The following is a 23,434-nucleotide window of genomic DNA, read 5'->3' on the forward strand; positions in this document are numbered from 1 at the left end:
ATATTATACGTAATTGTATAGACTTTAGCATGTATTTGTTATGATCTCAAGAGTAAAGGTTTTTAACGATAAATGTACTGTTCTGTATGTTGGCTGTGCTGACGAAGTGTGGGAATTCTTGATCCACACCCTAGACCTACATTAATAGTGTAGAGGATGTTTGTATCATTTATATACATGTATATATATATATACATATATATATATATATATATATATACACATTATATGCACGTGTACTGCACCTCTAAATATGGTCTACTGGCCATCTATCCTGTGCTATATATACATGTGCCTTAGTTTAAATTCATTCTTAAATTTACACATGTACATGTGAATTTTAAATGATGTGTAATAAACAATACAGTTTTTAATATAGACTTTCAATATTGATGTACACATGCTGAAATTATGGTTTATATGGATAAATTTATAATGGGTTGGTCATTTCTTCTGAGTAGTGCATGTATATAATTGGACATATATGTACTTGTGTACATGTGGGTGTATGTATATTATATACAGTACCATTATGTACATTTACACGTACCATGACTATGTTAAGGGGCCAAGAGTGTCAACAAATTATAAATTGAAAACTGGTGTGTTAAAATCCCACACCCAATTGATTAATTAGCTGTGAGGTCGTGTCAACAGGTGTGTCAAGTTCATGTGCCAGGTGAGCTCTGCTGGTTTCTCTTTTTCCTCTTTAGCCACCATGATAAAAGTGAAATATTTTCATTAAGCTGTAAAACATCCATCATCAAAATAAATGAATAGTTGCAGGTACAGTGCTGCAGCAAAAAAAGGAGTTGGTTATGTTTATTTGCACAGCTGCTCCTGCTTTTGACAGGGAACTTTTTTCTTTTGAACCGTTCTCTCAGCGAACTATATTTGTATACTCGAAGTTCAGTGTCACTAAAACTGCCTGCAGTTTCACGGCTTTGAAGCAGGCTGGCAAATGATTTTTACAGCTTGCGACACAACAATGTCTGTAGCAGTCAATCAGCAACATAGCAATGCTGGTATATTAATACACTGTGAGAAATCATAGACAGTCATCATCATATTTATTTTATTATTTGATTGGTGTTACTCAAGAATATTTCACTTATACAACGTCGAAAGTTACCCTCAGTCTCTAAATGTTTCTGAAATAGGGTAATGTCCTTTATCACGTCTAGAGAGAAGGACAAGTAGAAAAAGAAAGTTACAATGCTATGGATATGTTTTTAACTATATCTCAAAAAAAAATTAAATAGACAGAAAGCAAAAGAAGAATTAGAAGTTCTGCGCTGAAATACACGAGAATGCATCCAAGTTGTATCAAAATAATATTAAAAATTTTGGTGTCTTATATTCTACCAGTGGTAGGCTTCTTAACATTTTCAATGGATTTTAACTTTCTTTTCAAACTTCATTATTACTATTGTTCTATTACTATTGTTCTATATTTTTATAACAGATTTTAGACCGATCTGTCTATTGGTTCTTGAGAAAATGTTGAAGAGTTTTACAAATTCGTTATGGCCAATAAACTAAGTGACCTAGAACAACAAACATGAAAAGGCTTAAAGATAATATCCGTAGGAATTTTGCTGTCAAATTTCAAACAGCTGTGATTTGCTGTTTTGTAGAAAAACAACAGAATGTCTGTCCGAAAAGAATAATACATGTATTCATATTCCAAGCAAGAACAATAATAGGTATCCACTTTCTATATATTAGGTTTAGCTAGGACGGTGTCTCTCTGTTTGTGAGACACCCTAGTCTGACAAAATTTACATGGGAAAGATATGAAAATAAGGAAAAAATTGGAAGTGAGACAGCCTGATTTCAAATTCTGTCTAAATCTATGCTTCTATATATAAAACTCAGATGATTAATGTTGGACTTTTCCATGTAAGGGATATGTACATGTAGATATACATGTAGCTAGATTGTGTGAATGCCTGGAAATGGATGAGTATTAATATCTGTTTATTAGAGCTGCTGTGCCATGAATTATAGTATTTTTGCCTAACTCTGGCAGAATGAGGTTGAACACTGGTTTCTTCAGCAAATGCTCTCAAGTACAAGAACATGTAGGATATCAGCCTGCTACATATATATCAAATTCAACATACAGGAGCCTGCATATCATTTCCAAGTTGTGCAACATTTGATACCAGTCAAATGAATGATGTTGATCAAGAATAGCGTTGTCTGTGGTTACATTTACATACTTGTACACATGGAGATGTCCAGTTTGAAGATGTTGACAATTGGTTAATGGAAAAAAATTTTTTCTTCAAGAAAATGAAGAAGCAGTGGAACAAAGTATTCACTTGCCTTTTTTAATAAATGTACATGTATGTACACTTTCCTCCATCTTTATACTCTGGATGTGAGGAGTTGAAAGTTGGTTTGTGTTATGACCAATCTAACCCATCTATAGTTGCTTTTAAAATCTGTCCAATTCGCATCTCTGGATTTAGAAAAGATTGTCTCTAGATAATCTCCAGATTTTGAAATAAGGGTGTCTCCAGTGAACACACAAATGATCCCCCCCCCCCATCACACTTGAAGTCGGCTAAACATGTGCCAATTCTTGTGTAAATGTATGTCAAATATTGTTTGCAAAAGTAGAAAACACCTACAGTGTATCATGTATAGCATTAAGATGCCTCCTGAGAATAGAATTTTGATGAGACAATTGTAGCAAGCCCCTTCGAGGTACAATTGTAGCAAGCCCCACTGGAGATAAGGAGTTATTGATGTATGACACATCTAAGCTGTGTTGCATGTTATACGTATACACAGTTATTTCTACTATGAAGTGCTGCTCATTTTCCCTGTGTATATATGATTGTTCACTGTTGCCATACATATTCTTATTATTTCTGACATCCTGTCCCTCTCATGCAATATTTATTGAAAACAGATTAACGCCAAAGACAACACTAAAATAAAATATTTATCAGATGAAAGACCAGTAAACACTGTCCAGGAAAATTGTTTGATTTATTTTTTTAGAATTTTTCTGATGGACTAAAATGCATTTAAAACATAGGATTCTATGGTGGTCTGTTAATTGGAACCCAGAGGGTATCAGTGATGTCTCTTGTGATGTTTTTGGCTTGAAATAGTTTGCTGGTTTTAAGATCGATTTGTTGAATGCATTCATGGCTTTAAGTGAAGATTCATTTTGAATGGTGAAATATAGCAATCTGTGTGTGTCAGCTGGCAAAAAGCTGAATGACATCACTGGTCCCAGTGTGGTCAGAAAAGGCCACAGAAGAATCCAAAGTTTCAAATGCATTTTACCAGGTCAAAAAATATTGTAAAAAAAAAATAAATGAAACTGTTTTCCCGGACAATATTTAATAGTTTTTTTTATATGACCTGTACTTCATGCTAGTTTGTTCTTGCCTTTAATATACTATTGTGAATCTTGCAGATTGCATCTAGCGCATACACATTCATGTACTAGTTTGAGAAAAGCTGACTCCTGTTGGACTTGTATGTTGGGAGCATGGAGATTTCACAATTGTCCTTTCCTGAACATTCCTTAGTTAATTATGCGAATCACATAGTGTATATATATATATATACACACACATATATGTAGACGTATATGATTCTGCATGGAGATTCTATTGAGAACTGCCAACAGCAAAATCAAAAATAATATGCTAGGTACAGTTTCCATGATGAGCAAATTATGTGTGTCTGAGTTGAAAACTGGTTAACATTCTTGGATGTACATTGCACAGTATGTTTATTTAATATGGTGTCCTGTGTTTATTGTTATCAGTAGTCCTAACAAATTGGCACCACTTACATGTAGATAGATACATACCAGTGCCCTTGCTGACTCATTTGCTGAAGTATCACTCTAGCAACAGTCAAGTGGACATGGACCAATAAAATCATACACTCCCTTCCAGTGGTTTGTGTAGCTGCACCCTTAGTGTCTTTTGTGGGCCCTGCTTATGGTTTCCTCCTGACCGTAAACCAAATGGTTGTTGTAATTAGCGAAATGTACTTGAGTTTCACTCTGAACCTCAATAAAATTAACAGACAAATGCCTATGGAGGACATATGTTATGTATTTGTACAGGGTTTGTCGTGGCAAAGGGCTACAGTATAACCTTTACAAATGATAGGGATGTGATTTAAAGACTTTATGAACTCAATTTTACAATCTGGTGAGCAAACCTCAACTCCCCTGCATCACGCAGTACAGTACGTATAGCATGTGCGTGTTTGTACCAAGTGCTTGTATAAATGCTGATGTTGTTGATGCCAAACCAAAGGCATATCACCATGCTTTGTTACATCTAAATCAACATGTACAGTATGCGAAATCATTGGTATCCACCAGACAACTAGCTCTGTGACTTTGTTGTGTGATTGTGTTTTCCAGCCATGGAAGATGTGGGCGAAGTGGTGCTGGTGGTAACGGGCTCTTTGGCAGGTTTGATCCTTCTCATCATGGCCGCCTTCCTCTGTGCCTGCTGCTGGAAACGCAAGTACAAGGACAACGAGGATAAAGGTCAGCTCTACAGTCCCGTGGATGAAGGCTACCACAACCAAAATCGACTCTCCGTGGACAGTGGGAGTTCCACCGCATCTCGAAGTCGTGGACAATCGCCAGCAATTACCAGGAAGACAATCAGGTATACCCTTCAGACAAACTTTGACCTTGGACTTTTTCTCCATTATGTCTGTATATATACATCTACTAATTATATGTTATTGTCATGCATTCTTTGCCTGAGGCTATTAAATGTTTTCCACTAACTCTCAATGATCTTTTCATCTCAGTATTGAAAAGAAATCTCTACTTTGATGTTCTGAAAAAATATTGCAAAGATTACAAGAGCGGTTTTGTCCAAGAGCAAGATTATGCATTAAAGCGCATACAGAGATTAATTTAATACAAGGCCCTAATATTGTAAATGCAACAAAGGCGTGCTATCTCAGTTTAGTTCTGTTTGATAGTCCATTTCTGTGCTAGACTTGTATTATACTTGTATAAACACTGTAGTTTAGTTGTGCATGTACATGTATATATGTCCCAGATTTAATGGGGATCAGATCTACATGTACTTGCATTAGATGTACGGGTATGCGTTTCATTCTCATAGACCGTTCATGTAATTTAATTGTTTCACAGTCATAATTCAAGTGGGAGGTTGGGATGCTGTGTAGAAACACCGCACTAACATGAAATTACATATATATATATATCAGTATGTACATTTACCAGCACGTATGGTTTAAATTTTCTGATTCAACCTTGGGACATACTTGTAGCTCTGGGCCCAGTTATTTAAAACTAGTGTTAGGCTTAATACCAGATTTAGCTTTAAGCCAAGATTTCAATTTTGTACTTTGCCCAAAAATAATTATGTAACAGTATACATATGAAATATGAGCTAACACTACTGCTGTTGTTCTTTGGCTTTGGAGAACTGCATTTGCTGCTGAGTTCGGTTAAAATTTTAATTAAAATATGTATTAAAACCAGTATCATCTAATATACTTTTTAGCAACTCATACCTGATGGCCAAGTGTGTCAGGGTGCTATTCCCTGCTACCACATGCCAAACAAGAAGTAGAACCAGAATTGTTGGAATCCACCTCGATGATGATGGTTTCCCAATAGGCTATTTCTAGCTTCTATCCATTCATGAAACCATAGAAGGAAAATATTCTTGTTTTTGTAATTTGTAAAACACCAGCTCAATGAAGTTAATTATTTTCATCTGTATTTGCTGAGCTGTACAGGTATATATACAGAGGTATTCATATGGTACCTGACCCCCCTCAGGCTGGTCGTTATTTTTACTCCCACCTGCTCTGGGATAATGAGTTACCAAAGTCCCCTAACTTCCCCTGGGGTCTGGCCATGAGGACGGTCAGGAGACTCGACACGAGAAGAGTTATTGGATCTCTTTCCTTCAGTTAGATCAATAACGAGGGAAACCTTCGCTCCGCCTGCCCCTATCACTTTGACTTGTCGGAAGAGAGCCTCGGATAAACATAGGTTATCGGCGGCCCGCGGGTTATGTGTCCTGTACATCCCAGCAGATTAGTTTTGTCACAATAAGTGATAGCCAGACAAGCTTCATTAAGAGGCAATTTAATCCTTTGGCCCAGGGTTGGCCTCCAACTTGCACTTCAAACACCTTCATCCTGCAGTGGGGTTGACAGGACTATTTTTTTGAACTTCTCAGTTGAAAATTGATCAGAGTTTAGATAACACTGACTGCATGATCAAAGTGCCCGAAGCTTTGCAAAAATGTGCTTAATTTGCATACAGTTTCTAAAAGGCATTCATGCTGTGAACATGTAAAATATTATTTACTGGTGAAGTCTTTGTTTTTGATCAACCAGTATAAATACTGAACAGTGGCATAGGAAGTGTGTGAGAGTGGATCTTAGGGGGGGGGGGGGAGAGGGGGGGGGGGGCATATGTTCTTCCCCATCCCCACTTTTCAGCCCACCGAGATAAAAAAAAAAAAACACAATAGTGAATGTTCAGTGCTTTCCCTCACTGTTTTAAATTGGATGCTGAAAGATTTCTTTTGATTTGTTGATTATGTTGTTCAATGTTGAAAATTGTTACGTGAAATTTTGTAATTAGCAAAATCAGGCAGTGTAACTCATACGATAACATGTACTGATATTCCTTGCAAAGGCCCATCTGCCAGCCTCCATCACCACTGCCACCTCTCCACCCAAACGGCTTTATGAGCCTGGTTACTCTAGCCAGTGTAAAATCAACATTGTGCAGTTTATCAGCATGTGCTGACTCACATAGCCCATATTTGAATGGAAAGTAAGGGCATTCATGTAAAGTATAGAAGTGGTCTGATAACTAAATTTTGCAAAAATGTGCAGTATACCTAATCACAAACTTGAGGATAGATATGTTTGTTTTTCTTAAAACATGCTCAAATTCGTGTATGGTGACATAGGATCCAAGAGCTTCTGGGGCCTTGGCAGGCGCTGTACCCTCAAAGTCTGTTTAACCACTAAAAGTTTTCTTGAAAATGTTCTTCTTGTTTAATTCATAACCCTGCAGTCATTGCAAACCTGTGTTAAAGGCTAGATTTTGAAGAGAAAAATTGCAGAGTGGATGGTGTAGCTTCATTATTACTAGTTATACAGAAATGTTGTATGTTATTATATAGTCATAACTATAGAGCCTTGACTTGCCCTTTGGTGCTAGCTGTTAGATTCCAGTGTAAACGTGACCATTAATATTAACCTCTGGAAACCACTCAAATGAGCATAGCTACAGTGGTTCATGCATGGCGTGGGACAGCAGTGCTCATGAAGCAGGAAATTACCTAGTCAGCGATAATAAATTAACGGACAAAATTACCTTTTACTGCAAACATGTCACATACATGTCATACTGTACTTCACTGTGTTCTCACCTCTTAAATGTTATGCTCAGAGAAAAAAAAAAGTGAAGGATCCTGAGTGAAAGGAGTTTGTGGCTAGAACAGCTAGTACATACATATGTTGGAATCTGTATATGTACAACTGCATGCATACAGTGTACAGAAGGTATAATATCTTTATTTATCGAACACTAACTCGGTCAATTTACAGTGAAACTGTTCTTCACCAAGGCCTTCACGTGGGTAATAATATACAGGAAATACATGTACATGTATGTACTTCAGAGTCCAGTTAAAAAAATAAATCAATATATATATATAAAACAAGATAAAGCATCATGTAGTTTGAAAAGAGAAGCTATATACATTCATACATACAAAAAGCAGTAACACAAACAATAGTGCTGTTCCCGCAACTGTCCCAACCAGCAAAAGTAGGTTATAGCAGGAGAAGGGTACTATTACATAAGTTACTGAAGTACTTTTGTCTGGCAATTTCTTTAGAATCAATTTTGAATATTTGTGTCTCATTGGATCCAGTTTGAATGATCATAAAATATCCATGAAGCCAAAACTATAGGGACGCACAGAAGCCCAGTATATATATTATAAGATTTTGACTATATGTTTCGCTTTGTTTGAAGAGTCACATGTTGGTCTTTTGTAATGCTGTAGCTATGTATAATATTTAAGAAAAAGGCATCAGAAACATTGTTAGAAATTTTGGCAAATAGAACTGTTTGCAATGAGTTCATGAAATGCCAAGCGTGTTCTCCTCACAGCTGACCAGTTTCTGACCAGTGAGGACAGAAATTTTAAAGAAATTAATATTGAAAAAAAAAAAATTAACTTGCGTCAAAATTCCAATAAAAATAATTTGTATGGAGATTATCTTGTGTTACACTGCAACAAATTTATATTTATATAAATACATGTACGTGACAAAACTGTGTACAGATTACAATACGAGAACACTAATTGTTCACTGGAGAGTTCATTACACTCTTTTTATCTTAATAAGGATTTCACATCTCACATAATGGATAATTTCATGAATAGCATTTTATCTCACTGTGTCCAGATACATGGTCAAGTGTTAGTTTTCAGTAATGTTAGCTGTGGAGGAAACCTTGAAGGAATGCAGTTATTTAAGCTTTGTAATATTCTCTTATTCATTGCATTTGTATTGTAATTTACATTATTAACCAGTGCTTTGAAATTAATTTTATGCAAAGTCGGCCACATTTTATTCTATTTTGGACCGTTTCTGTGACGTATTGGCTATTGTGTCCACATTGAAGTTGGGTGATCTAGGATTATGCCTGGGTTGGGTCGTACCAAAGTTGGGAGACCTAGGATCATACCTGGGTTGGGTCATACCAAAGTTGGGAGACCTAGGATCATACCTGGGTTGGGTCATACCAAAATTGGGAGACCTAGGATCATACCTGGGTTGGGTGACACCAAAGTTGGGTACCTAGGATCATACCTGGGTTGGGTTATACCAAAGTTGGGTGACCTAGGATCATACCTGGGTTGGGTCGTACCAAAGTTGGGTGACCTAGGATCATACCTGGGTTGGGTCATACCAAAGTTGGGTGACCTAGGATCATACCTGGGTTGGATCATACCAAAGTTGGGAGACCTAGGATCATACCTGGGTTGGGTCATACCAAAGTTGGGAGACCTAGGATCATACCTGGGTTGGGTCATACCAAAGTTGGGAGACCTAGGATCATACCTGGGTTGGGTCATACCAAAGTTGGGAGACCTAGGATCATACCTGGGTTGGGTCATACCAAAGATGGGTGACCTAGGATCATACCTGGGTTGGGTGACACCAAAGTTGGGTGACCTAGGATCATACCTGGGTTGGGTCATACCAAAGTTGGGTGACCTAGGATCATACCTGGGTTGGGTGACACCAAAGATGGGTGACCTAGGATCATACCTGGGTTGGGTCATACCAAAGTTGGGTGACCTAGGATCATACCTGAGTTGGGTCATACCAAAGTTGGGTGACCTAGGATCATACCTGGGTTGGGTCATACCAAAGTTGGGTGACCTAGGATCATACCTGGGTTGGGTCATACCAAAGTTGGGTGACCTAGGATCATACCTGGGTTGGGTCGTACCAAAGTTGGGTGACCTAGGATCATACCTGGGTTGGGTTGTACCAAAGTTGGGAGACCTAGGATCATACCTGGGTTGGGTCGTACCAAAGTTGGGTGACCTAGGATCATACCTGGGTTGGATCATACCAAAGTTGGGAGACCTAGGATCATACCTGGGTTGGGTCATACCAAAGTTGGGAGACCTAGGATCATACCTGGGTTGGGTCATACCAAAGTTGGGAGACCTAGGATCATACCTGGGTTGGGTCATACCAAAGTTGGGAGACCTAGGATCATACCTGGGTTGGGTCATACCAAAGATGGGTGACCTAGGATCATATCTGGGTTAGGTCGTACCAAAGTTGGGTGACCTAGGATCATACCTGGGTTGGGTCATACCTGGGTTGAGTCATACCGAAGTCTACTGTAATTCTTCAACCTTTGCACATGGCCACCAGATGTTTAGGAGCCACCGTGGCTCAGTGCAGCGTAATGACCCAGAAGCCTCTTACCAATGCGGTCGCTGTGAGTTCAGATCCAGCTCATGCTGGCTTCCTCTCCGGCCATACAGTACGTGGGAAGGTCAGCCAGCAACCTGTGGATGGTTGTCATGTGGGTTCCCCTGAGCCCTGCCCGGTTTCCTCCAAACTCAATGCTAGCCGCCGTCTTATATGTGAAATAATCTTGAGTACAGCATAAAACACTTGGGTTGGGAGACCTAGTATCAGGTGTTTTTCAGTCAATTTCTGACAACATTATTCTGTGTTGACTGATAACATTTTGTGAAACCCTGAATCTTGCCCATCCAATATATACATGTATAGTTTTGTCTTCAAAATAAAATTAAAAACGTGCACAAATTGCACTTAAATTTTCTCCTTCATATGCAAAAATGTTGAGGAATTAGGATACCTGAAATAGGGAATTAAGGGGGGGTGCTGAGGGATTACCCATCATTGGACTTCCTTTCGTCTGATTATGGAAGTATATCATATTTTTTGTGATTTTTTTTTTCATGGAGGTTGTAATCTTCGTATTAGGTCTTCATAGTGCAAATACATGTAGCCCATAGTATCGGGCTTGTAAAGAGCCTGTTTTTAATTATACATTTGTTATGTATTAGGTGATTCAGTTTGCTGACATTTAAAACAGTGATAATGTTGGAGAAATGAAAAAAATCCATTGGTAATCAATAGCCAGAGTGGGACACAAGTGAAATAGCTTGTTAAAAAATCCTAATATAATTAATTTATTTGCAAGGTATACAATTTCATTAGGGAAAAATCCAAGGCCTAAGGTTCTTCAATCAAGGTATTATTTTCTTCTCACTATATTACAGTGAATCAGTACAGCGTATGTGCAAATTGAGATCTTGTACTTATCTGTAGGTGTAAAATGAAAGACATTTTGTACAGTAGCTGTAGATTAAAAGAGGCTAGTCTGGAGATTCTTAGCAAAAAATCAATAAGCCCAAGTCCAATTGAAATTGTGCTGTTAATATTATTTTAGAATTAGCCTAAATAATTGCCTTTCACAAAATATCAGCCTCACCTCTGCAAATGTGTTACCTTTCAAAATCGCTAGTAAAGCTCCTAAAACTTTTTCAGATATTAGGATCATTGTTCCACTGGTAGAGGGAGGAGAAAGATACTTAGGCTACTGAAGGCAATAATTTGAGCCATTCTTAGTAAATTCAGAAAATTTGATTAGAATATATAGATCTTTTGCCAAAAACCTGTAGCCACTTTAATGAGATTTTGTTTCTTATTATTATTGAGCTTTTATTATGCTTTTATACTGATACAAAAAAGTTGAGGTCTAGCAGCCCAGATTGGTTGATGTCATAACAAAAACGAGAAACATCAAGATGTGTAAAGGGAGGCTACTCATTTAGTCACTGACAGCTTCACTGTAAACTAGAGTTGTGTCTCTTGAGCCTATTTAACTTTCCACATATTCCAAATTGTAGGCGTGGAATGTGTGACATTTGGTGGTTTTGTTAAGGGAATACATGTACTCTATATGTACATGAATATACATTTTAACATTCTTTTCAGATAAAACATTGATTGATGTTTAATACTGTGCTCAAGAAATGTTCAGTTATATATCATAGATGGTCACATTTATTGGTGGAGGCAATCTGAGTGCCTGAAGTAAACCACAAACTCTCTCCATGTGCATGTGTGTGTGAGAATTGATAAACTTCCTGATAGCAAGGATAACGAATTTAAACCATTATCAGACATGTACTTGAATCCATACTCCCACCAGCCACATCACAAATCAATGCGGTCGTGGTTTCAAATCCCATTGGTGCAACATGGGAGGCTTGACAAATGGTGCAGTGGTTTCCTATAAACTTGACTGCAGCCACATACTATAAATGACGTAAAATGTGCCCAGCAAAAAGTGCATTTTTAGAAGCAAATATGTCATAAAATATTACTTTTTGATTTGTAAACTTTGGAACATTTTTTCAGCATGGTATCATGTTACATGTACCTTGCAAATAATTCTCAGGATGGTTTTCTTTGATAACATAATAGAATTCAACAGCTGTAAATGACGTTTTTTTACAGGTACAATTGTGTGAAGTATGGTTGCAGTTTATGGAGAATGATGGATTGGGAGGTGTTGTGCACTTGGGAAGATGAAAGAATAAATTTTCAATTATTGCTGCTGTTAAAATTGTAATGGCATGCTGTAAGGTCAACATTTTTAGCTCCCGTCAGTGCACAATGGATTTCCTGTTGACAACAGTCTTAATATGTTTCTCTGCTATTTTTCTCTTCTTTTTTTTTAAAGTTTTGTATTTAAATGTTAATGTTTCTGAATTTCGATCGTAATTATGTTTTTTTCTTTGCTGATTTCCTATCTTTTTGTTTAGGGAAATGTTCTATTATTTATATATAGTTCCAAATTTTCTTACTATCCTAGATAGCGCAGTTGGTAGAGCATCCGCTTCGGGAGCGGGTCAATCCTGGGTTCTGTCAAACCCAAGACTTTAAAAGAGGAAGCTGTAGCTTCCTCGCTTGGCGTTGAGAATTAAGGGGATAATGCAATGGCTGGTTGACCCGTATCACTATAATGGCTTGGGCGAGGCGGGGTACTTGCCTTTTGTAAGCCGTCTCAGTAAAGCCGCACTAGTTAAAAGAGCGGTGGAAATCCATCCTGCAGCAAGGAGGCACATTACATGCATTCTAAGCACTGCTTCGTTGTTATATAACTGAAAAATTGTTAAGTACAACGTTAAACTCCAAGCACTCACTCACTCCAAATTTTCTTTTAATTGAACATTTCCACTACATGTTGACATATTTGAATGCAAAAAGCCTAAAGCTCAGTGACTACCTTGAGATTTAATGTCAAAGTGTTGTGTCAGTGGGTGTTTAACTACGTGCATAAAACAAGTCATTCTCCCATTAGTGAATCAACTCGGCTAAATACAGCTGTAGGGAAGCACTTCTGTACTTTATTTCAGTTTAAATTTCCACAGTTTAATTTCGGGCTGTTAAGGAGGAAGAAACAGTCTGCCCCTCTGGGCTGGCTTCTTCCCTGAAGCTATTTGCAACCTTAACCTTTAAACCATTTTTTCAAGGGTTGTTTGACGTCAGAACTGTATACATTTTATTAATTGATGAAGTCTCCAGAGCTTTAGGGTAGTTCCGGTGCTTAGGAAAGAAGTTACTAGGGTAATTTATCTGTAGCAGTGGTTGTCTTAGGAAGCTAACGGCTGGACAATGGGTCAATACCGGTCTTGACGGGCAAACCTATAAAGTGTTTGTCCTTGCTGGTTAATCAGTCTGAAATGAAGAAATGATTCAAACTGCTTTGGTGCATTTGCAGTATCTTGCCATTTGTAATGAGTGGTGTACGTGTATGTGCACAGTACTGTAGGTAAAACCTCTGACATTTATCTATTGCTGTGGTAGGCTCTAGTCAGGACACAGGCCTGTGGCTTTGATAGCCCAGTCCCCTGGGAGGTCTCCAGGAATGAGGTAATCACTTTGGCCAGTCTCCTAGACAAGGCTAAACCCATTTCCAGCTTACCTCTCCAACATCTTGTGAATTTACTCGAGCACAATTGCTGCCCATTTAGGCCCCCAAGGACAGCAGTTTTTCAACATCCAATTTACGCTCTTGAAAATTGTACATTTATCTAAATGCACCAGTGTGTTTTTTGTGCGTCTGAACTGATTATGAGATTGTTGTTTTGGCAGCTTTTAGTTTTACATAAGGAAATATGTTATCATTTACTTTTTTTTTTCTTTAAGTTTTCATTGCATTTAGAGACCAGCACATGTGCACGCATAATGCAACATTGCTGTAGTTATTTTCAAGTTGCTTTAAACTTGAATGTTTTCTCTTCTGTCTGATTTTTCATTCCTCATCAGGGAACCCAGTTAGAGGAGAAGTATTTTTTTTTTCTTTCAGTGAAGAGAAAATCAAATTCATGTGTCAAGGCTGGTAACTAAAAGCTATTTTATTGAAATGCTTTGCTGAATGTACAATTTTTCACATACATTTGTGTACATGTGCACTTGGTCATGCCTAAATTTGTATACCTGTAGTTGCATTTATTCATCTTTGTGGCTTAAACTGCACTTATTGAGATTTAGGTTGAAGTAAATTATGGCTGACTTGATACGCAAACCCATTTATTGTATGCAGTTTCTATGGCTTATACATGTACATTTTACTGTTGTGGAAGTAGATCTTTAAAAGGTTTGAAAATAAGTTTGTTGAATTTTACTTTCAGTTTGGTAAATAAAAATGCACTTTCAGAAGCACACACACATAGAGGCCTTAAACTGATGCTTTTGAAGACAATGTTAATTTTTTTTCTGATAAGAAATTAATCAAACTTCATATCAAACTGAACAAATCATTAAGAATTAACCAAAATATGACACTAGAAAAATGCTACAGTTTCAGTGACATAAGGATAAACTTAAATCCTAATATCCTGTGTAATTTACACAGTTAGGTGTGGACATGTTTACACATATTGTCTGAATTGTCGGAAGGGAGTTCAAAGTCACAAAGTTCAAAGATACGTTTGTTGCTAAATTTGTGCTTGTGTATTGTATTACCCATGAAATCTGCGTAGAAGTAATAAGCATGATTTCTCATTTTGTTGAACCCTGTAATAATTATTGTAACGCAATACCTTTGATAAATCATTCCTGGTAATGAAACCATTTACATAACCCATTTCACATTACTGAAGCAAGACAAGAATATAAACAAGGGCAGAATAACCTTTCCAGCAGGATCATTAAACATGTACTGATGTGTGTAATTACAGTCCTTAACAATTTATGTACTACCAATTATACAAAGAATATGTATAGAGCCCATGCAGTTTACATAGCTCTATACACAGCTTATTAAATATGCCATATTCTAAAATTTCAGAGTAAATATTTAGAGATCAGTTTCAAATTGGTACTGTGCATTGTCAGGTTGCCTATTCTCCATATTTCATTCTGTGTTTTCCAACTGGGTTGGACTAAGGAGAGGGATGTCATATGGCAACACAGTTGAGATACTTGTCATCTGACAAGTATATATATGTATAGGCTATATATCTATATGACTTTGACAGGCACATTGTTCAGATTCGTCAGTGCCTCCACTGTTCTCTAGATCAGCCTTGGTTGCAATAAGTGATTGACAAAGCTTGTGGTGCCAGTTAGGTGACATATACTACCTAAAATTCATTGGAGATCATTTGTCGTCCATCAGTATGGTATTGGCAGAGACACTGCAGTGCTTCAGCATTGCTCTTATTGATGTTCATCTTTGAATGTTTGATTTAAAAGATGATAATGCTTTAGCAGATGGAAATGTTGCATACATGTCACATTTGACTGGTTGATTGCATGTTCATGCCCATTTTGATATAAACATTTCTGAAGACTGAATAAAATCATTTTAGAAGACTAAATAGTCAATGCAGTTTAACAAAATGTTGTTTTTACTATGAAAAGTTCACCACAACCTTCACATTAACATATCCTGGCAGGAATATGCAGACTGACGAAAAAGAAATGTTCTGAAATACCTTGCGTCTTTATAGTAAGAGTGGGTTGTAGTTTAATTGTGAAAGGTATATAATACGTGCACTTGAAAGTTAACATGACAAGATACATGTTGTTGCCTTTGGCTGTTTGTTCAGTGTCTAATTTATATAGCCAAGCAAAGGTTCTGTAAAGGTACTAGTGCACCGTGCCTGGACAGTTTGGTAATGTTCCAGATCTAGAAATCTTCTGGCCCAATCCCTGTGTGTACAAACCTGTCATCTGGGTTCTGCCTAAGTAGCTGCTCTGCCACTTGTCCACAGTCTGATGTGATGTATCCAGACTGTGTCCGATTCATGTTCGTACATGATTGTTACAATCAAGTTCAGCGTGGGAGAGAAATGGCCAAGGGAGACACAGAGAATTACAGGACTTGGCAGCGTCCTCTTGTGTTCCAGCCGTTAGAAACACTTCCACTTTACATGAGTAACCTCTTACAGCAGGCTGCTCCCCATGGCCACCTGTCATTATCTGATTAATAACTATTGATCATATAGATTTTCTTTTGTTTGATAATTACTTTGAAGTGACATGCTTGTATAAGAGTTTGAATAGAAATCATGCGTAGTGCAATATGCAGTTTTATTTACCCAGTAAGAGACTCAGCTTTCGAAATCCAGGGAGTATTGCCTTGGAATGTTGTTATATAAGAAGATTTGTTTCATTTATTTGATTGGTGTTTCATTCCGAGCTCAAGAATTTTTTGTTTGTATGATAGCAGCATTAAGGTTTATGGGAGGGGAACCAATGTCTTTTGCCAGGTACTGAAAAAAACTGTTGCTTATATTTTTGATAACTTTGTATTGAGTGACAGTGGGATGCAGATATACATGTACATTGGTGTCGTGTTCTAACTCTGTTTTTTAATCCGCATCAAATATTACACATTTTTCCTAGTATTGCAAGGAAAGATGTTTGTGATAAATCTTTAAGACCGTTTAATGATTTGTCCTGTTTGAATGTGTATTGCCATCACAGTTACAACCAGCTTTAGTGCATATAATCTGTAATAGCTTTGTGGAACAGGGCTTGTGTTTTATGTGTATATACATGTACGTATCTTGTGAATGTTTATATCAACCTCTTGGATCAAAAGATGCTTAGAGAATAGTTGTTGTGGAGTATTGCCCCCTTTCCAAAGTTTCATACCTGTCAAGTTTCTGTTCCCATGCTCACAAGTAGATTAAGCATTTTAAATGGTGAGTTGCGATTTGAATTTCAAAACTTGATGACGAATGATTGTTATATAGGGCGTTATTACCATGGAGTTATTACTACATATGTTCATACAATAAAAAGTTCATGTGGCTGGTACTACTGTACTTGTTAGGAATATGACGTACAGTATTGTATTCTATAATTATAATTATACAGTACTATATAATACAGTGTATTACATTCATATATTATTTCATTGGTGTTTTAAGCTGTGCTCAAGAATATTTTACTTAGAAGATGTTGGCCACCAGCATTATGCTGGGCAGTAATCCTACATACACATACATGTAGCTCTGGGGGGAAACCCACGACCACCGATAGGTTTCTGGCAAACTTCTGTTATAAAGTGGCCAGGTACATGTATATACACATGTGACACATAATACAGTTGTCACTCTGATTGGTGCAAAAATTGTTTCCATGTTTAATTAACTATGATTTTATGTCAGTCAGTTTACTTTGCTTAATACTGCTTGTTTATTTATTGCCAGACCTCCGCTGCAAATCATCAATGGACTTCTTAGCAGGTAACTTGGTCACTTAGAGGTGTAGTCGTAGCCCTAGATGCTTCATTTGTTTAGTTCACATATCGTTGGGTGTGATGCCAACACAGCATTTTGAGTAATTCTAGGGGATGCAGTAATGTGCTAGAAAATTCCTATTATTACATCACTAGATTGGTTTTTACTTTCTCTAATTCTTTGAATTTTTCAACCACTAATGTGGCCAATATCTTTGAACACTCTAAAAGAACTAGTGGGTGCAGAGAAACGTGCACAGTTTTATGAAGCTTGAATATTTAATGACACAATCATTTTTGGTGTCATTTTCATCAAAATTATATGCATAAATTCCATTGAAGAAAGTGCTAAAGAGTTTGAAAAAGTTGAAGATTCTCCTTATAAGCCTTAATGGTGCTAGGGGTTCTGTAAGTAGCTGCTATTAAAGCTGATTACATTAAGCCATAGCTGAGGTAAACCGACAAAAGGCTGTACTTCACCAGTTACCTATGACTAGTGGCCAGCTATCATACTGTCAACCACATGCAGTTCTAGTTTTGCTCACTATGCTGTAGTATTTATTTTTATGTTGTAAATGGTGTTGTAGTGGCTTTAACACTGTATAGACTGTACATTGGGGGCTGGTTTGTGTTACTTTTCAGGATGTTCTGTAAATATTGGAGTCTTATGAAACCTGTAGTATCACAGTTCAGTTTAACCTTGTTTGCTTTTCCACAAAATGTTGGGGACATTCCAGATCATATTGATATTTCTTTAAAATATGATTCTATAAAGGTGAGTGATCAAATACTGTTCATGACATACCCTGTCAAACAGACCAATACATTGCATATTTTGTATGGTTGAGTCTGGTTTGCGTGCGCTTCTCAGTCAGTTTTCTTACATTTGACAAATCGGTTACGGCTAAAATTTGTCTGTGTATTGTTATATTCATCAGAGGACTCTGTGTTTAATACTATGAGGTTATTGTGAAGTGTTTTGTACATTATGGAGTGGTAGTGGATTCGTCCATATTGTGTTGAAAATTTGTATTGGGCGAGATCAGCTGTAAAACATTTCAGAATGACCTATTTAATATATAGCTCAACCTCTCCAAACACTTTCACCTCCCTTCCATATAACAACCAAAGCTACACTTACTGATTTAGCTGGCCTAGAATGCAGGAAGTTTTTTTCAATCAGTCGGGTAATGTAGTCTACCTGACGTTTAAATATATCTTAAGTTGCTTTTGATCTTTGCAGTAGCATTTTGCAGAATTTGGAAATCAACAAATAATGAAATTTATTCCTCAGTCAACGTTTCAACCTGGTCAATGTTTGGAGAAATGCGACGAGCAAAAGATACACACCACTGCGCCTCCAAATGCTGTATAGGTGTAAAAGTACCGCCCTTAATTGCTACCATATAATATCAAAATAATATGGCTTGCCGGAATCCAATATCACTCCAAGTACAGGACAGTCATGTGGTGGGATATACTTGACTGATTTCATTGAACCTCGTTTATAGCTAAACAATAATTGCTGATAAACTGTCCTTTGTGGACAGAGGTCAGCTGCTCATTGTGATATTAAATGTCAGGTATCATTATGTAGTGCATCTATCTTACTTTTACACTTGCCCTTAAGGTTGTTGTCTCGGCTACTCACATTAAAGTGTTCTATTAAAATCCATTTTTAAAAACAAAATTCTAGTAACTCTGAATAATGAAGTCTTAATGGTATAATATTTTACATATTTCTGCTCATAATGTATGTAGCCATCACCAGGAATTCCTGACCATGGCTACATGTCAGAGTGTGAAATATCAGACCATTATGAAGAGTCTCTTTTATTTCATTCCTCACTATATATAAGCCTATATACCGATATTTTGAGTACAAAGCTGAGCCTGTATTGTACATTAAAAAAAAAATTAAAAAATTCCAAAAGAGTAGGAGTATACAAAACGTGGAAGCACAGAAATTACAGATAGGAGCTAGTCTGGGTCAAATGATTCCTAGTGTGATGTTGATGGAAATTGTGAAGTCAGAAATGCATGATATTGTAAAATTGTATGTGGGCAATCTATGTGATATTGTTGAATTGTGCAAGGGCACCCTGTGTAATATTGTAGAATTGTATATGGGCACCCTGTGTAATATTGTAGAATTGTATATGGGCACCCTGTGTAATATTGTAGAATTGTATATGGGCAGCCTGTGTAATATTGTAGAATTGTATATGGGCACCCTGTGTAATATTGCTGAATTGTGTAAGGGCACCTTGTGTGATTTTGCTGAGATGTTGACACAGTGTATGATGCAGTTTTTAGTTTTAATGGTGTGACAGACTGTGTTATCATCCAGTGTTTAATAGCTGCCAGCATGTTTCAGCAGGCCATTTCCTCTTCTGGAAAGCCCTTATCTGGTTTTAATCCACTCAGGCAATATTTAACCCACTTCAGTTAAAGCTGTGATTTCCTTAAGTCAGAAACATGTTCTAGAACTGCTTTGCTTCTCAAGTATTCAATCTGAAATTTTTTGTGAGGTGGTAGAGAAATGTGAGATTTTATTTTTTACTTCATTTTTTGTTCACGTATAATTATCCCAAAATTATAAGAGAAGCTAAGAGCTTCGCAAAAGTATTAACACAATTGGTTTTTTCAAGGAAAAGTTCAGGAAACTGGGGGGATTTTAATCACAGCTTGAGGCTAGAGCTGCACACAGGTTATGTTGGCAAAGACAAGATGTATTATTGAGTGCCCCAGCTCCTAGAAGGCTACCTCTCTACCATGGAAATTGAGATACTTGTGTGTGGGCTCCCCCATCAAAGTAAAAATAATTTCATTAACAACATACAGCAAACAGTAACTAAAATGAGGACACTTTTATATGCGAAGTCATTGGATGAAATGTACACATGTTGTGATAACAATTTCGTATACATGCGCTAATTATGGGTACTGATTGTACCTAAGTCACTTTGTCATCTTGTAAATGCTCCTGAAATGAGATACATTAAGTTGTCAATAGCTCATTCTTTCACAGTTATAATATTTTTTGTTGTTTGCTCGCTTTTAAATACAGGACACCTTCCAGAATTCATATTAGAGAACCCAGCTGATGCTCATTATACTTGTTTGTGTTTATGTTCCTTGTTTGATGTTGACCCATTTTTAGATATCAGAAGTGAAACACCAGTCACTGTGTTCCCCTTTTAAACAGTGTTTTTAACAAAACTGTTCTGATGTTTGTTTAGCTGAGCGATAAATCGTATATCTATCCATAATTTAATTCAGAGTGTTTTACTCAGCTCTGCTGCTTTACAGGATTTTTTTTGTTACAGTGTCAGTTAAATCCTGAGGAAGTGGGCTAATGTAAAAGTAGATTAGAAGAGCTGGAGCACAAAGGAAATTAACAAACCAGTCTGCCTTTAAATCAATGCTAACACCATTAGCCCTCCAGTAACAAATTGGCAGTTTAGCTCTGTCTTGGTAAAAGCCTGAAAAGCAGGCATCGTTTTTTCTGTCATGATTATCGACAACTACTTCTTGGGTATCAATGTCCTTGTGAAGAAAATTGGAATCTGATATGAACACGTTTTCTTTCGCATTGATGCTCAGAAGGCAGTGAAAGAAATGTTGAAAAAAAAAAAGAAAAAACTGGGAGATGAAAGCACATGCCAGCTAGTGTAAGAAAAAGAACGTTTTTGACATCATTCCAATATGTTTTGCCTTAAGTGTTGGTCGAAACTGCTTGTTCCTCAGGAGGCACGCCTTCTTGAGGAGGTTTGATGAAGAACTTTCACTGTATGGAACTGACTTTTTTGTGTAACCTTGGTCCTGTAATAAGTACTTGTTTTAAGGGCTGCAGTGGGTGAGATGAAAGAAAATAAATGGACATTTGAGTTAGTGGCGAATATTTGCATGAGATAAATTTACGTGTGTAAGAGATTGTGGAGAGTGACATGTATCTTTTTTGAAAATCTTGTTATCCATCCTGGTTTTTAGGGGGATAACTTCATTGGAGGACTCGGGTCTTCTACCAGCCAGATTTACTGGTAGAGGGAAATGTAACCATAGCATGGGCTCTCGAGCAAGCAAACACAAAACCGTACAACACCAATCTTCCCATGAAACGCATTAATTCCAACAGATGCCACATTGATTTATCCTACAACCTAGACAGCTTATGCACATTTTTGAACTGGATTGCAGCAAAATTGACAGGTATAATTGTTTAAGCTAAGCATAAAGAAGTTATGTAAATGAATCAAATTCTCCACAAATCATTACATTCAGTTTTATGGCTGACCCATTAATTGACAGCAGACCATCTGCCTGAATGTCAAAGCAGTGCTTCATTAAATAGCTCAAGTCTCGTGTGGTCATGTGCATTTATTGATTTATATGATTGTTGTTTAATGCTGTTTTCAAGAAAATTTTCAGTTATACAGTGGTAGCCAGTTTATGTGTGGATAAAACTTAAGTAAACCACCGACCTTTAGCAAACTTTTTCACGTGTGCCATGGCATGATATTGGTAGAATTCAAGCAAATTTCATGTAAGACCACACAACAGGACACCGCATCTGCTGCACAGGTCTCCAGACCAATGGGATTGAGCCCATTACTCAGGCTACCTGGGGATTAAAAGGCAATTACTATAAAAGCCCAACCCACAGGAACAACATTTGTTGTTGAAAAGAAGATTTTCAGATTATGTGGTTATAGTAATTTGGACTAACTGTTATCTGCTAAATGGGAGCAACATTTGTTTTCTGTTTTTGATATATGGCACCTTCAAGGTCACGAGACTTCACAAAATTGCATTGCTTCAGTTGTAGTCACCATTTTGTGTACACATTCAAAATGTATTTACATGTAAGTATATTTTTTTTTTCTTTTTTATGTCATAATTGATATGCTCATGCTGACATTGCAATGAAGTATAAAGTAAGGGCATTGTTACAAAATGCTTTGACCCACCCAATAGAGACATATCACCTGCAAGTATTAGAACATGCATGATCAGTGCCATCTCATACTGATCACACATAAAATATAAACCAATAGAACTTGTGTGATAATTACTGCATACACCCTTGCATGGTAGTTGATAGAGTATGGCTGAAATCGTTGACGGTATGCCCATTATATATCACATCTTTCTGCATACATGTCTATCAGGATGCTCAAAACTTTTGTTGTTGTTTTTTTTTTCTGAGAGAAAGCAGTCCATCTTTTCCAGTGTTGCTGACCATTTTATTGTTCAAGAGTGTATTAAGCAATAGAAGTGTTGGTCATGGAGAATGCCAGCGAGCTTAGTGTCAAAGCTGAATTATTAAGAACTGTGTAATATATGGTTTTAGACTTCGCATTCAGCCTGGGGTACTTGTAACATTCACCAGTACCGGCATGGTAAATAATACATTTGCACAGTGCAGTTTTTCATCAGGTCTTGACGTTTTTGCTTGTTTCATTGACAAGGGAATCTGAAAAACTGTATTCATTATGTATTGACTTCATGCTTTCTTACATTTCACTCAAGCAAAGGTATGAACATTTTACCCTCAGTGACAAAGACTGTGCATATTTGGACGTGTCACGTTTGGTTTAATTTATGAATGATGAATCTTAGATTCTAAGTTGCAAAGGCCTTTCTGTCAATTTGTGCTTTCTTCAAATCTTGAATACAAGTTTACGCTGGATCACTGGTGTCTTTTGCCATATTATTCTTCTGTTTACACTTGGACCAAACTACCAGAATTTCTCAGCTATGAGATTGTTTTTAAAGAGGTTTCGGCATTCTCTGAATAGGTTTTCATTGTCATTGTTTGAACAGGTCAGTGTATAGTTTGCCTTGAGTCGAATTCATTGCGAAACTGCTTTGTGAATCAATAAAATTAAACATTCATCAGGCATGGAAATTGGCTCGCATGAAACAGTATCTGTGTGTAAAACAAGCCGCCGGTGTGTCAAGGGTTATGTTGGAAGCAACTGCTGTCAGGATTGGCTTAAATTTACCAGCAGAAGATGGCCCTCTTTGAGAAAATGTCTGGCACAAGCAACTGTTGCGCAGACGACTGGATGGATACATAGACAAGGACGAGTG

At 37.1% G+C, this 23,434-nt stretch overlaps 1 protein-coding gene across 2 annotated transcripts in view; it reads left to right on the forward strand.

The window, feature by feature from the left end:
* The window catches only part of LOC135482142 (synaptotagmin-7-like), a 94,219-nt gene that overhangs the window by 17,938 nt on the left and 52,847 nt on the right, over positions 1-23,434 (forward strand). Inside the window, exons 2-3 of one of the 2 annotated variants that reach the window (XM_064761991.1) lie at positions 4,409-4,661; positions 17,310-17,345. In XM_064761991.1, the coding sequence (XP_064618061.1) occupies positions 4,411-4,661; positions 17,310-17,345 (287 nt within the window). In that variant the 5' untranslated portion in view covers positions 4,409-4,410. The remainder of the gene's footprint in view (positions 1-4,408; positions 4,662-17,309; positions 17,346-23,434) is intronic. The other variant, XM_064761992.1, reaches the window with a different exon arrangement.

Source organism: Liolophura sinensis, chromosome 1 (genome assembly GCF_032854445.1).
Source record: "Liolophura sinensis isolate JHLJ2023 chromosome 1, CUHK_Ljap_v2, whole genome shotgun sequence".
NCBI classification, from domain to species: Eukaryota; Metazoa; Mollusca; class Polyplacophora; order Chitonida; family Chitonidae; genus Liolophura; species Liolophura sinensis.